Source organism: Convolutriloba macropyga, chromosome 15, assembly GCF_964194025.1.
Source record: "Convolutriloba macropyga chromosome 15, txConMacr16.3, whole genome shotgun sequence".
Classification (NCBI taxonomy): Eukaryota; Metazoa; Xenacoelomorpha; order Acoela; family Convolutidae; genus Convolutriloba; species Convolutriloba macropyga.
The window spans coordinates 7939679-7953530 of record NC_134482.1 but is presented as its reverse complement, the minus strand read 5'-3'; the positions used below and the strand labels follow the sequence as shown (position 1 = coordinate 7953530).

The 13852-nt window shown below is 34.6% G+C and overlaps 1 protein-coding gene across 1 annotated transcript in view; it reads right to left on the bottom strand.

Moving 5' to 3' along the window:
* LOC142354579 (phospholipid-transporting ATPase ABCA1-like) overlaps positions 1-13852 on the bottom strand; it is a 90934-nt gene that overhangs the window by 57386 nt on the left and 19696 nt on the right. The window contains exons 2-5 of the mRNA XM_075406907.1: positions 13449-13478; positions 8814-9104; positions 7509-7773; positions 1948-2681 (exon numbers count right to left, since the gene is read on the bottom strand). Of these exons, the coding sequence (XP_075263022.1) occupies positions 1948-2681; positions 7509-7773; positions 8814-9104; positions 13449-13478 (1320 nt within the window). The remainder of the gene's footprint in view (positions 1-1947; positions 2682-7508; positions 7774-8813; positions 9105-13448; positions 13479-13852) is intronic.

The window sequence follows — 13852 nt, the reverse complement described above, 5'->3', positions numbered from 1 at the left end:
CTGGACAAATTACCCCCTCACTCTTATACCACATTACCCACTTGGCAGCCCAACTCTTACATCATTTTACCCCCTCTGGACAAATTATCCCCTCACTCTTACACCTTTTTACTCCCCTTGGCAGCCCACATCCTACATAATTTTACCCCCTCTGGACAAATTACACCCTCACTCTTACACCATATTACCCCTCTTGGCAGCCCAACTCTCACATCATTTTACCCCTTCTGGACAATTTACCCCCTCACTCTTATACCGTTTTACCCCCCTTGGCAGCCCAACTCTTACATCATTTTACCCCCTCTGGACAAATTACCCCCTCACTCTTACACCATTTTACCCCTCTTGGCAGCCCAACTCTTACCTCATTTTACTCCTCTGGACAAATTATCCCCTCACCCTTACACAATTTTACCCCCCTTGGCAGCCCAACTCTTATATCATTTTACCACCTCTTGACAATTTACCCTCTCACTCTTACACCATTTTACTCCCCTTGGCAGCCCAAGTCTTACATCATTTTACACCCTCTGGACAAATTACCCGCTCACTCTTACACCAACTTACCCCCCCTTGGCAGCCCAACTCTTACATCATTTTACACCCTCTGGACAAATTACCCCCTCACTCTTACACCATTTTAACCCCTTTGGCAGCCCACATCTTACATCATTTTACCCCCTCTGGACAAATTGCCCCCTCACTCTTACATCATTTTATCCCCCTTGGCAGCCCAACTCTTACATCATTTTACCCCCTCTGGACAAATTACCCCCTCACTCTTACTCCATTTTACCCCCCTTGGCAGCCCACATATTACATCTTTTTACCCCCTCTGGACAAATTACCCCCTCACTCTTACACCATTTTACCCCCCTTGACAGCCCAGCTCTTACATCATTTTACACCCTCTGGACAAATTACACCCTCACGCTTACACCATTTTACCCCCTTGGCAGCCCAACTCTTACATTATTTTACCCCTCTGGGCAAATTACCCCCTCACTCTTACACCATTTTACCCCCCTTGGCAGTCCAACTCTTACATCATTTTACCCCCTCTGGACAAATAACCCCCTCACTCTTACCCCATTTTACCCCTCTTGGCAGCCCAAATCTTACCTCATTTTACCCCCTCTGGACAAATTACCCTCTCACTCTTACACCATTTTACCCCCCTTTACCCCCCTCTTACATCATTTTACCCCCTCTGGACAAATTACACCCTCACTCTTACACCATTTTACCCCCTTGGCAGCCCAACTCTTACATTATTTTACCCCTCTGGGCAAATTACCCCCTCACTCTTACACCATTTTACCCCCCTTGGCAGTCCAACTCTTACATCATTTTACCCCCTCTGGACAAATTACCCCCTCACTCTTACCCCATTTTACCCCTCTTGGCAGCCCAACTCTTACCTCATTTTACCCCCTCTGGACAAATTACCCTCTCACTCTTACACCATTTTACCCCCCTTGGCAGCCCAACTCTTTCATGGAAATTTCAGTCAGGGGGGTAATTCCTAAAAAGTCCTCCCATTGCAGCCCATTGCAGCCCACTCTTACATGGCAATTTCAGACAGGGGGGTAATTCCTGAAAAGTCCTCCCATTGCAGCCCATTGCAGCCCACTCTTACATGACAATTTCAGTCAGGGGGGGTCATTCCTGAAAAGTCTTCCCATTGCAGCCCATTGCAGCCCACTCTTACATGGCAATTTCAGTCAGTGGGGGTAATTCCTCAAAAGTCCTCCTATTGCAGCTCAACTCTTAAATCATTTTACCCCCTCTGAACAAATTACCCCCATACTTTTACATCAATTTACCCCCCATAAACAAATTACCCCCCACTCTTAAAACAAAATGGGAGGATTTTAGAGCGGACATTCGACCCGGGCAATTAGTAGTCGGTTTCAATAATCATCCGGAAAATAATAAAAACCAAACCTTGTTTCCTTTATCCATGTCCAGAAAAGTGAACCCAGCCCAGACCCCCTTCTGGTATATGTACAACCGGGCCTGCTGTTCCATCTCCGCCTCAGTTTTCAGCCCTCTGAATTTGTTAGACACAAAACACTGCGTGTACGAATCCAGCTGTTCTAACATATTAAGCATATCATCATACATCATTTCCCAGTTTTTGGAACCGTCGGTTGGTTTTGTGTTGGAGAAAAAAGGATCATTCGTAAACGTGATAGGGTTTCCAGACTGTGTCGCTCCTTGAGAAATTAAGGCGACCAGGACCTTCATCTTGGGGTCCTTTGGGTTGTTGGGGTCTTCGAGCAAATCATGAATGTCTTTTCTGATCTCATCTTTAGCGCCCACCATGGACGAAATCAAACTGAATATAGTGCCTACTTGGACGAACGTTTTGTTAGCTTCTATGATCAGTTTGTCTGTCATTGCGTTCACAGGTGTGTAGAATATTTTGCCCAAAATTAAGGGTTTGAAGAACCCCCAGGCAAGACTGTACTTGACGTCTTCTTCTGTTTTCTTGAAGACTTCATTGCAATGATCACTTAAATCTGGGTCATTTTGGTACTTTTTGGCTTTCATTTTGTCCATGATTTGTTCTTGAAGTGTTTTTGGCCGGTTGTTCCCTTTTTCTCGCTCTGCTTTGCTTCTGGGATAGGGCATTCCTCCCCTAACTTTCCACATAAGTTGACCACAGATCAACTGGGCTAAAATAATCAATTAAAAAAAAGAACACTGAGTTTCCACCTGGTTTTAATCAAATAACGATCAAATATCAGAGGCAGTGTAGAAGCTATGTATAAACAGAAAACATTTTTATTCAAATTTAAAGTCTTTCCAAGATACGAAGTCTTTCCAAGAATGAAAATTTGCTATGATGTGAACAAAACACGTGTTTATATTACAACATAGAATTTTTCATTGATTCTTGTCCTTGAGCCAGGTTGCTTCTGGGGAAAAGTACTATGCTATCCATTAGAAATCATTTAAATAGAAGAAAATTCGAATTAATGGATCTTAACCACATAGAGAAGTAATATATAGCTCTTACTAGTCATACAAAGATCATTTAGGGTTCTTACTAACCATAAGAAAATAGATAGTTTTTTTTGGTTAGTAATAAATAATCTTTGCATGATTAGAAAGAGTCATGTTGCTAAGATTCATAAATTCGAATTTTCTTCTATTTAAACAGTTTTCTCCATAGTTGGCGCTGCAATTGCACATCTAAGTGCCCACAAAGCTAATTACCCTTCCCCAGAAACAATCTTTCGCAAGAACAAGAGTCAATGAACATTTGTTTATTGTGATATAATCTGAGAAAAATTATCAATAAATTCAGTTTTTGGATCTCAATAATCTGGTCCAGTTGAGACCAGAAAAATATCTTGTAAGACCTCGGAAGACTCTTGTGGAAAAGTTCTCTCAGATTTTGCAGGACAAAAACTTATCTTGCATGAATTTGAGAATTCTTTAGACAAAGTTATCTTGTAACTTTCTGGAGAGATCGTTTTGGTCTTATTTTTCAAGATCTGGACAGGTAAACTTTTTTAACCTCAACTACGGATATTAAACTCAGATCAACAAGATTCCCACAGAAAAATTTATTGTTCGGACCCCACTTGTGGGGGGGGGGGAGGAACTATATACTCAAATGGGTTTTTTTTGTTCAGTTAATTTTGGCCGATCGATATATTCATCGCAGAGAAATGTGAGAGGTATCATTAAAAAGCTGGTCCATCGTAGAATTCAAAATTAAAAAGATTTTTTCGATTTTCGCTTTTTTCGAGGAGTTATCGAGGATTGAAGTTTTGTGTGAACACGGGATATTTGTTCACTTTTAGTCTGTTTTTTCTTCACATTAAGACATTTTCTATAAAAATAGTATTTTAAACTTGAATTTCTTGCCAAAAATTGAACCAATATTGTGTTACTAATAGACTAAAGGTGATAAAAGAGACTAGTTCTAGTCTCATAGGGAGCTTCAATATAAAAAAAATTGAAATCTATTTGAGAACTTTTTTATAAAAATTTTCTACTTTTTTTGCTTTTTTCAATCACCTAGAGACAAGTCATTTTTCATATCGAGGTTCCGTTAATTACAAACATGCTTTACAATAAAAGGAAGCGTAACAAACAAAAAAAGCGTTAGCAGGGAATTCCTCGTTTTTTTTTTAAATTCGACTCTGAGTTTTCGTCATTTTAAATGAAATTTTGAATTTCTTTTTGAGGTTTTACAAATTTTTTGGAGTCTTATGGCATGTACTCATTGACTGACAGTGATATACATTCCTCAAAGAGATTTAAGTGAGCATATCTAGTGCTTTGAGTGGACAGCTAATGGCTGTTGAAACTTTAAAAATAATTTTTCGAAAATTTTTTTGAACATTAACCATTGAGAAACTTATTATCGTGAACTGAAAGTCAGTCTCTGTGGTGACAGCACCATCCCTCCTACTGTAACCAAATTTGAATTAGCTGATGGTTTTATTTTCTAACTATTAATAATGACTTCGATGACACAAGATTTCAAAAGGTTTTAATTTTTTTTGAAAATTTATGTATTATTGGTTACTTTTGAAATGTCATCACTTTATCCTAAAATTGACAGCTTATATTGGCTTAAAAAAGACTTTCAGTGGATCACAGATAAGTTTTTTAGAGAAAAGCTAATGGTTTCATATGGTTTTAACCTTTTCTTCTTGCACTTTTCTACTGATTTTTGGTTTTCGCCTGTTTTTGTTATTGTTTCCATAGTCATAAGACTTGTTGTGATGTCTTATTGATCACTTATGCGTGACAAAAAAGCCTATTCTTCTATTGAGGTACTTATTAATTTCCGTTGAATTTTATTGAATTTAGTGCCTGTTAATAATTTAAAAACAATTTTTCGAAAATTTTTTGAACATCAATCAATCGTAAAGTTTTCGTGAACTGTTAGTCAGTCTCAGTATTGACGGAACCCACTTGCTTTCTACTGAAACTTCTATAATTTTCGTTGACGGTTTTATCTTCTAACTAATGATTATATGACTTCAATGACACAAGAATTCCAAATTTAAAAAAAATTTTTGGATATTTGCCTTTTATTGGTTGATTTTGAACTCTTATCACATTATTCAAATATTATACACATTATCCAAACCTTCCTCTAATCCCATTTGCTTGGAAAAAACATTCAGTGGACCACAGAAAAAGTTTTCAGAGAAAAGCTAATGTTTCAAATGGCTTCGAAATTTTGTTCTCGCCTTTTTCTACTGAATTTTTGGTTTCCGCTGTTTTTATTGTTGTTTTTATTGTCTAAAGACATATTGTGATCTCTTTTTAATTATCTATGCATAAAAAACATTTTTTTCTGCCCTCGTGTTATTTCTGAGCGTAGTTTTTGACCTCCGTTAAAAGCTTTTGAGTTTAATGGCTGTTAAGACTTGAAAAATAAGTTTTTCGAAAACACTTTTTGAACAGTAACCGATCCTAAACTTTTTTTTCGTGGACTGTTAGGAATTCTTCTTACCTAGAGGATCACTTTTTGTTTCTAATACAGCCAAGATTAATCTGGTTAGCGGTTTTATCTTCTTCCTATTAGTTTAAAACTTCAATGCCTCTAACATTCATATTTTTTATAAAATTTTAGGGTATTTTTCTTATTTTGGATCGTTTTTGAAATCTTATCACATTGTCCTAATACTGATAGTTCCCATTGGTTAAGGGAACGCGTTCAACGGATCATATATAAAGTTTTCCGAGAAAAACTCATGATTTAAGTTGCTTCGACACTTTCTTCTGGCACTTTTCTATTGAATTTTGGTTGTTGCCTGTCTCTGTTGTTGTTTTTTTTTCGTGGACTGTTAGTCAACCTTATTCGTCAATAACTTGTTGTGTGGCCTTATTGAAAAAATATGAATGGGAAACAAATGTGTTGTCCCATGGAGGCTTCGCTTAGCGTGTTTAGTGGATTCCGTTGGAAGCTAATGAAATTAATGGCGTTTATACTACGAGTTTTCTGTAAAATTTCGTGGTTCTAATGTATTTGTTTATATTTGATTTCTTGAATTTTTATTGATGAAAACGAGAAATCCCATTGCTGTTAAAAAGTATTTGAACATAGGAAAGTTTTTTGTGAAAAGCTCATTTTTTAATGCCTTCGACACTTTTCTCGCTCAATTTTTTTCTTGAAATTGCCGTTTTTGCCTGTTTTTGTTCTTTAGGTAGCTGTAAATTGCGGACAAGTATCTTAAAATTGAAGTTGAGCATTGAATTATTGACATTACCTAAATCAGTTGTTCAGTTTATAGCCCTTAGTCTTAAAGTTTATGATATACATTTCAAACATTTTTCAGTTTTTGTTGTTCTTTTCGTCAAATTGTAACTTATTATCATCAATGAGAGGCCACATCCAGTTTCTCGTATCTCAAAAAATAACGTATCTACTGATAGTATTTGTCACCGATGCTTTGTTTGTTGGACAATATGCGTTTTTATAAACGTTTTTTGAGTAGTCATTTTTTGAGTTTCTAATCTTCTTTCAGAACAATCGCGTGGTAACAGCTGCAAATGGTTTACAAATCTGGCCCAAATAAACCTATTTAATCTTTCAGTATAATTCCTGCAGCTGAATTAGGAGGAGCAAGAATTAAATTTAAAATACATAATATTCAGATAATAGCTAATGATTTTAATGGTAGCAATAGTTTATTTTCGCAAATCGTTTCTAATTTTTAAAGTTTTTCTTTAGTTCGTTTCTAAGGCTTAGTCTACCCAAAGACAAGGGCTTTCTGTTTTGCAACAACTTTTTATTTATTTATCAAAGATTATTTATTTAAAAGCTAATGATTTTTGAGACTTTTGAAATTTCTTGGTTTAAAAAATGTTTATTAATTTTTGAATTTCGCCTCACTGATAGTTTTCTTTGTTGACTTGTAACATAGTCTCCTTAAGAAAACTTTCCATCCGCTGTATAGTTAGGAGAAATTAAATTTGAGTAGTTAAGGTTTTATCTGACTACATTTTGACGTTGTTACTATGTGCTTTTAAGTTTAGATATTCAGTTTTTGCCGTGAAATTTTTGTTTTTGTTAATTTTTTTGATTGTTTTTTGTCTCTTAATCTCATTAAGGTCAGATCTCATTGGCGCTGTAATAAGGCATGGCATTATGTAATTCAATTAGTAGATAGGTTGTGTAACGATTGTTTTAAACTCAAACATCTTTTTTTGTTATTTCTTCATTTGGTTGAAAATTGAGTCAAAAATGTAGATGAGCTCGGGTCGGAACATCATGCTTACTTGAATTTTTGTACGCGAACCATCACACCACCTGCTCCTGACTATTAAGTCAGCATATCTTTTTAAAATCATTCTTTTGTTTTTCAGGACTTAACATCTTCAGCCACTTTTGCATAGAAGAAGTAGAGTTTCTTGTCAAGCTATGTCAAGATTTTATAATGTACAATTTACATTAGGTTATGTTCTCTCTCAAAAGTCTCACAGTTCGGCAGCAATGGGTGACAAAAATTTTGGACTACTGTTATACTAGCCATAAAGTTGTAATGGATAGTCTGGATCATCTGTGACTCCACCAACGTTTAAATTGACTTGACTCAAGATCTTGCCAAAATTCTTCAATCTCTGGTCAGTAATGTTCATAGCCTGAACTGTGCCTGGTTTTGATGAAACAACGTAGAAGTTTACTAATTGGTTGATGAAGTCAGGATCGTTCCTCAAATTGGTGAGAACAGCATTTGGCGGGCCAAGCAGTTTAGTCTTCTCGGCTGGTTGCAAAGCACAGAAGTCTGTTGAAACCTGGAAAAATTAAAATTTTCAAAAATTATTCTTTGTTTGGAAATTGTTTTTTTTATGTTTGAAAAAATTTTTTATGTTTCAAATTTTAAAAGTTGAAAAAAATGTTTTTCAAGTTTGAAAAAAAAATTGAAGTTTGATTTTTTTTTAAGTTTCGGAGAATTTTAGTTCGATGCAATTGTGATTGATCGAGAATGAAAAAAAAACTCAATCTGATGCCCAGTGAGGCTTTGGGTGACATTTCTTCTTTTGGTAATTTAATGGGAAGTCAATTCTAATGATATCCCCTTTAATAGAGTGAAATTAAAATAAATAGTCCCTAATAAGCATGGGCAGCGGGAATGGGCAAAAAATTAGCAATTGATATTACTGGGAAACATTGAAAAATTTCAAACAAGTAGATGCGAGTGTCGCCAGTTTGATCCACTATACATTTTGATGAAAAATTGGAGCATAGTTTTAGCTACTGATTAATGGTACAACATCTAGCATGGAAATGGAATGAATATTTAATTTAGATGAGCCCAAAACAGTTCATGACCATTTTGTCCATTTTTGTTTTTTTCCTAAGTGTAAAGAAAGTATGCATATAAAATTAACTGACAAAATTAGTGGAATGGGTTTTCGATTCAATTCAACAACCCAAAAATTGTAAAATCGCAGTGCGTAACTATGGCTACTAAAACCAGATCATTGCTTAAAAGAGTAACTGCAATGTGCAGTTGGTACTCAGTTAAAAAAGAACAATTGTGCAACCCTTTAATTGTTAATTCTTAATTCGTGGTTGTGTTACTCAAGGGAACAGAATCTCGTCATGTTTAAAAATGTTCTTTTTCCTATTATTTTATTATCTAAATTTATTTTCCATTCTAGTTAAAAATAAACGCATCCATATTTATATGCAAACATAGCATATGACTTGTATTTTGGTTGATTCAGAGCTGATTACGACTTTAGTTGATTCGATGCTGCTGTTGGAGTTCCTAATTAGTAAACAGTCCACCTGCGTAACTTTTTACTAAAAAATCATTCAAGAAAAATACCTTGGCTCTTTTCTTCTCATCAGGTAACCCGACAAACTTGTAAATTGTAGGCGGGTTCACAGAGTTATCACAAATATCAAAATCTCCTCGAGCTATTGGAGACGCTAAAACAGACGCAATGTTGCTCTGTGAGTAGAAATTGACCATTTCGTTCAGATCCAATGTTGATCCGCGCAATTGGGCTTTTGTCTCCTCTGGTAGTTTGCTGGCATTGAGTTCCTTTATGTCAAACAATCCACCGGGCACTATGAGGCCAACCATCCCTGCATCTACCAACGTAGACGCCAGTTCCTGTCACAGAAAGTAGCCCGTACCTAACTCCAAGTGTGTTTCAGTACTGGACCAGTATAAATGCAAGTCTTTCTACAAAAATCAGTACTGAATTATTACTAATATCAAGTGTATTAGTCATAACAGACCTGAGTTACACTTGGCAAAGTGATTCCCAAGCGTAAATTAACTTTTCAAAAGTCGTGATAATTTCGAATTCCGAAAAATTTTATAACGTGCCACGATTTTCGCATTTAATTTTAGTCACTTTTTTGTTTTCATAAATGATTTTTTGAATTTCTGTACACTGGTCTCTGTTGAAAAATCAAAGACGAGTGTACAAAAATGAAAAGACTTGAACGTACAAAAAATGAAATAGCTTACTATAAAATCCAAAAAAACCATTAATGAAAACAAAAAATTAGTGACGGCTAAATCAGTTCACTAAAAATATGGTACATCTCAGCTGGAAATGAGCTACAAGTTGACACAAATAGAAAACGATTAAAAAAGCCCGAGTAATAGAAAAAAAAGGATATTTTTACAACAAATAAATTCAATGTCCTCAAAACCATTAGTTTCGGATTTAAACACTTAAATAGGTTCATTTGTACCTCTATGAGACGCCTGAGATTTTTTGTTATCCAGAATATTTCATACAACTCTCAAAAGAACAACGAATAGGGTCTAAATTTAGAAAGTTAATCAGAATTAGTGAGAAACAGGTTTCGAAGCCGTTAAGAACAGAACCTAGATATTTTCTATTGCGCCCTCTTTTGACGCCATTCTTTTGATACTTGTTTTTGCCTGAGCGATAACAAGTATCAAATACGATAAAGACAGATGTGCAAAAATACGAAAAATGCACAAAAAAAGTAAAAACTCTTAGTATCAACACCAAAAAACTTACCATTTCTGAAAACATAAAACGAAGTAGAGCCTAAATTTCTTCTCAGTTCAAAAATTATTCAACTCTCTGCTGATAATGAGCTACAGGTTGACAGAAATGGGATAGAAGAAGGCAAGTGATCAGAAATCCACAATTTTTTTTGAAAACGATTTTTTTGAAAACTAAAAAGCTTGCTAAAACAAAAACATTAAGCTTTTTGATAAGAAAACTATGTAGAACATTATTTAGCTCCACAGGAACAACTTTACGCAAACAAAGTGCAAATGACGCCAAAAAAAGCATAAGCTTCTCACTGAATATTTGACATATGTTCAGAGGACATCACTTGCAGTTAACGAAACAATTCGTTATTTGGGCAAAAACATCAAGATATTTCAGTGTAATAGCATTCTGGTTATTCACTTAACAGAAAAGAAAAAGCAAGAAAAATAAGAAAGAAAAGAAACGGTGACGTATACAATTCAACCCATGAATAGAGCAGAAGTAGCCTTGATATTGCTGTTGTCCTTTGGAAACAAGTGATTGTTTAATAGTTAGGGAAATACATAATTTGACGAAAAATGTCAAAATACAAAGAGTAATAGATGAATGTTTGATATGGATAAATACAGAATTAAATCGAAAAAAAACCCTGAAAATTATAATTCCTGAAGATTCTCATAGCACATGAAAGTAAAAACTACAAATTTTCATAGTATGAGAAATTTTTCAAGGTTTGTGCTTCCGGCTAATTGTTCCGACCCTCTTGAGGGGAAGGAACTATATGCTCGATGGGTTTTTTTGTTTAAACATTTTTGACCGATTGATATATTCATCGTAGAGAGTTGTGACTGGTATCATTAAAAAGACCGTTCAGCGTAGAATTTAGAATTAAAAAGAGTTTTTTTTTAATTTCATTTTCAAGAGCGAGTTATCGTGGGTCAAAATTTTGTGAATACTAGAACGATCTGCCTTATTTTTATTCCCATTTTCCGGAATTTGCGCCTAAAATTTTGTCAATTTTGCGAAAATATGTAAAAATTGTAAGCAATGGTACAGTTGAATTTTTTAAAAAACAAAAAAAAGTTGTTGACTATTTTTCTGTCTGAAATTTTTGCTAAATATTTCAAAATTCAGCCTTTTTCATCAAAAATTGCCCGAAATAAGCTTCTTTAGTCCACTTTGATTAAATGTACCGGAAGTACACATCCAAAAACAACAAACACAATCTTTGTAACCTACAAAAGGAGATATTCCTACTTCCCCTTCCATTGAGAGTAGTCTGGTTATAAAGTTTTGTCAACTTAAATCTACTTTAATCTATGATTATCAAAAACGAAACATTTTTTGATCTTTTAACTAACAAATTATCTAGATCTATATCATTTGAAAGAATTGAATATTCTTTCTGGATAAACTGCAATAGCAAGGTTCGTTACAGTTCAAAATTTTCACTGTTACAGTCCAAAAAAATTCGGATTTTATTCAGTAGGTCTTTTTCAAAGGAAAAATTTGATATTTTTCTTTGTTAATTAAAGAACAGAACAATTCAAATCAAAGCTCACTGTTGATAGGTCCAAATGGCTTCCTAAGCAGTTCCAAAATAATGTATCTAGTTATTTTACACGAAAAGATTTTGATCGTTTTGACTTTCAAAAATGTTTCATTTTCAAATAAACAATGGCTTATTGAACTTTGCCACTATTTTTCTCTCTATTTGGTCCATCTGTAGCTTAGTGTCAGCAAATAAAAAATGCCTTTTCTTTTTCTTCCCCTTCTTCTTCTTCCTTCTATTGAATTAAAATTTACACTTTTTTGCAGTTTTACGCGCTATTTTGCTGTTTTCTGACCTGGATACTACTATATTTCACAATTTTTTTGTTTTTAGGCGTTGGCACAATTTTCAAGTTTTTTTCTCGCTTCATCACATTATAACATTTTTGACATCTCATATATTACATTATTGGTGTTCGATATAAGGAAAAATAGAACGTTTAAAAGTCTTTAGAGGCATAGATTATGGTTATAACGGCTTCGACAGCCCTTTCTCGAAGAATTTATTTTTTCATTTGCCTTTAGCTATCGTCTTTACTTTGTCAATTAAGTCGTATGAATAATCTTGGATAATGGCAAGTCTTATTGGTTCTAATGGTGGAATAAATCAGCCTATATTCTGATTTGAAATGATAGCTGATGGCTTTCATGACTTTCAAAACAATTGTTTACTAAATTGAAAAAAAATTTTATCTTTGAATTTTTGTACTTTTTTGGACTATTTGTTGCTTAGTCTCGTAAATTACAGGTCACATATGTATACAAAATCTAATGCTTTTAAAGAATTCTTCATGAATTTACTGGCTTCGACACGGGTGTTTCGCAAAAAATGTAAACTGATTTTTGGTTTTCGTCGATATTTGACGTTCTGTTTTTAGACGTAAAACATATTCTGAAAAAACATGTTCGCATGTCTTTTGGGCGCATAAATTTATCAGTTTAATAATTTCATTTTGTAGCTTATGGCTTTCATGTCTTCATGAAAATCAGCATTCAGTATTTCTCAATTTTTCCTCTTTTTCTACTTTTTTTTTCTATTTTTTACTTAGTCCCATTAATGAGAGGTCACTTGGCAGATTTTTGGATTTATTGCAGAAGGCGCACTCAAACATAATCTGAGGGTCAAAATATGACTTTACAGCTTCGACAGCGGTTTCTGGCACGTTTTAATTGAATTTTTGTTTGTTGTCCCTATTTGTTGTTCTTTTTCTAACCTCATAAAAAATGAATAGTGACAAGTCCTGATGTCTTCCTATAAAGCATTAGAGGAATAGGTGATTGTACAAGATTTGGATTTTTGCAGTTGATATCTAATGGTTTTCATTACTTCTGAAATTATTTGTTTTTAAAAAATATAAGCAAAATTTTTTTTTTAACTTTGTTGATTTTGTTCTATTGTGTAATTGTTACCGAGCCTTATTATAGACTGGTCCGATATATTTTTAAATACGTACAATTTATTTTGCTTCAGTTTTATCTGAGCTTCTTGATTTTGTTATTAAGTTTCAATTTCATTGACAGAAAATTTGAAAATTTTGGATGTAATTAATGTTTGTTGTTGTTGTTTTTGATTTTGTGTTTCGTCTGGCCTTGCTTTCTTAATAATGGCAGAACGCATCAATCTAATGCGGCACTTTTTATTCCACCGGATTGTTTGCGCGGAGGCGAGTTTCTTGTCCATACACAAATTTTTTCCAAAAATCCTTTAATTTCTTGGTTGTTTTATCTGTTCTTCATTTGATAGACAATTATGCCAAAAGTGTGATGAGCGGGGTCAGAATTTTATGTGCAAACGCACATTACCGAGCCTCCTTGTTTGAACAAATTTTTGATAGAACTGCGTTTGTGATTGAAAAAAAAATGCTGAAATTTTTAAAAATAAATTAGCCACATCGTTATTTTGTCTTTAAAATTCTACTCACGTTTGCAGGTTTCAGCATATCCGAAAGTCGCTAAAACAAATTAGTAATGATGATGACAAAAACGATTGGTTGGGCTGAGTCTAATTACTTGAATTGAGTCTGATTACTTTATTTTCTTCGGGTACTTTTTTGATGGTGTAAAAGGACAAATGCACCAACCGGTTAATAGTTGCATTTGTTAATAGGTTAATAGGTGGATCTTTTCCGTTTGTACCCCCCCCCCCCACTACGTTATGCACCCCCCAGTTACAGAGCACGTGCCATTACATAGTGAACTATTATGTAAAAATATGGCACTTACGTCTGGGGGAGCAAATAATATGCGCCCAATAAGCTGGGGGGGGGGGGGGGCGCAAACGGAAAAGATCCACTGCAGTAAGAGATTAATCAAACAATGCACTCAC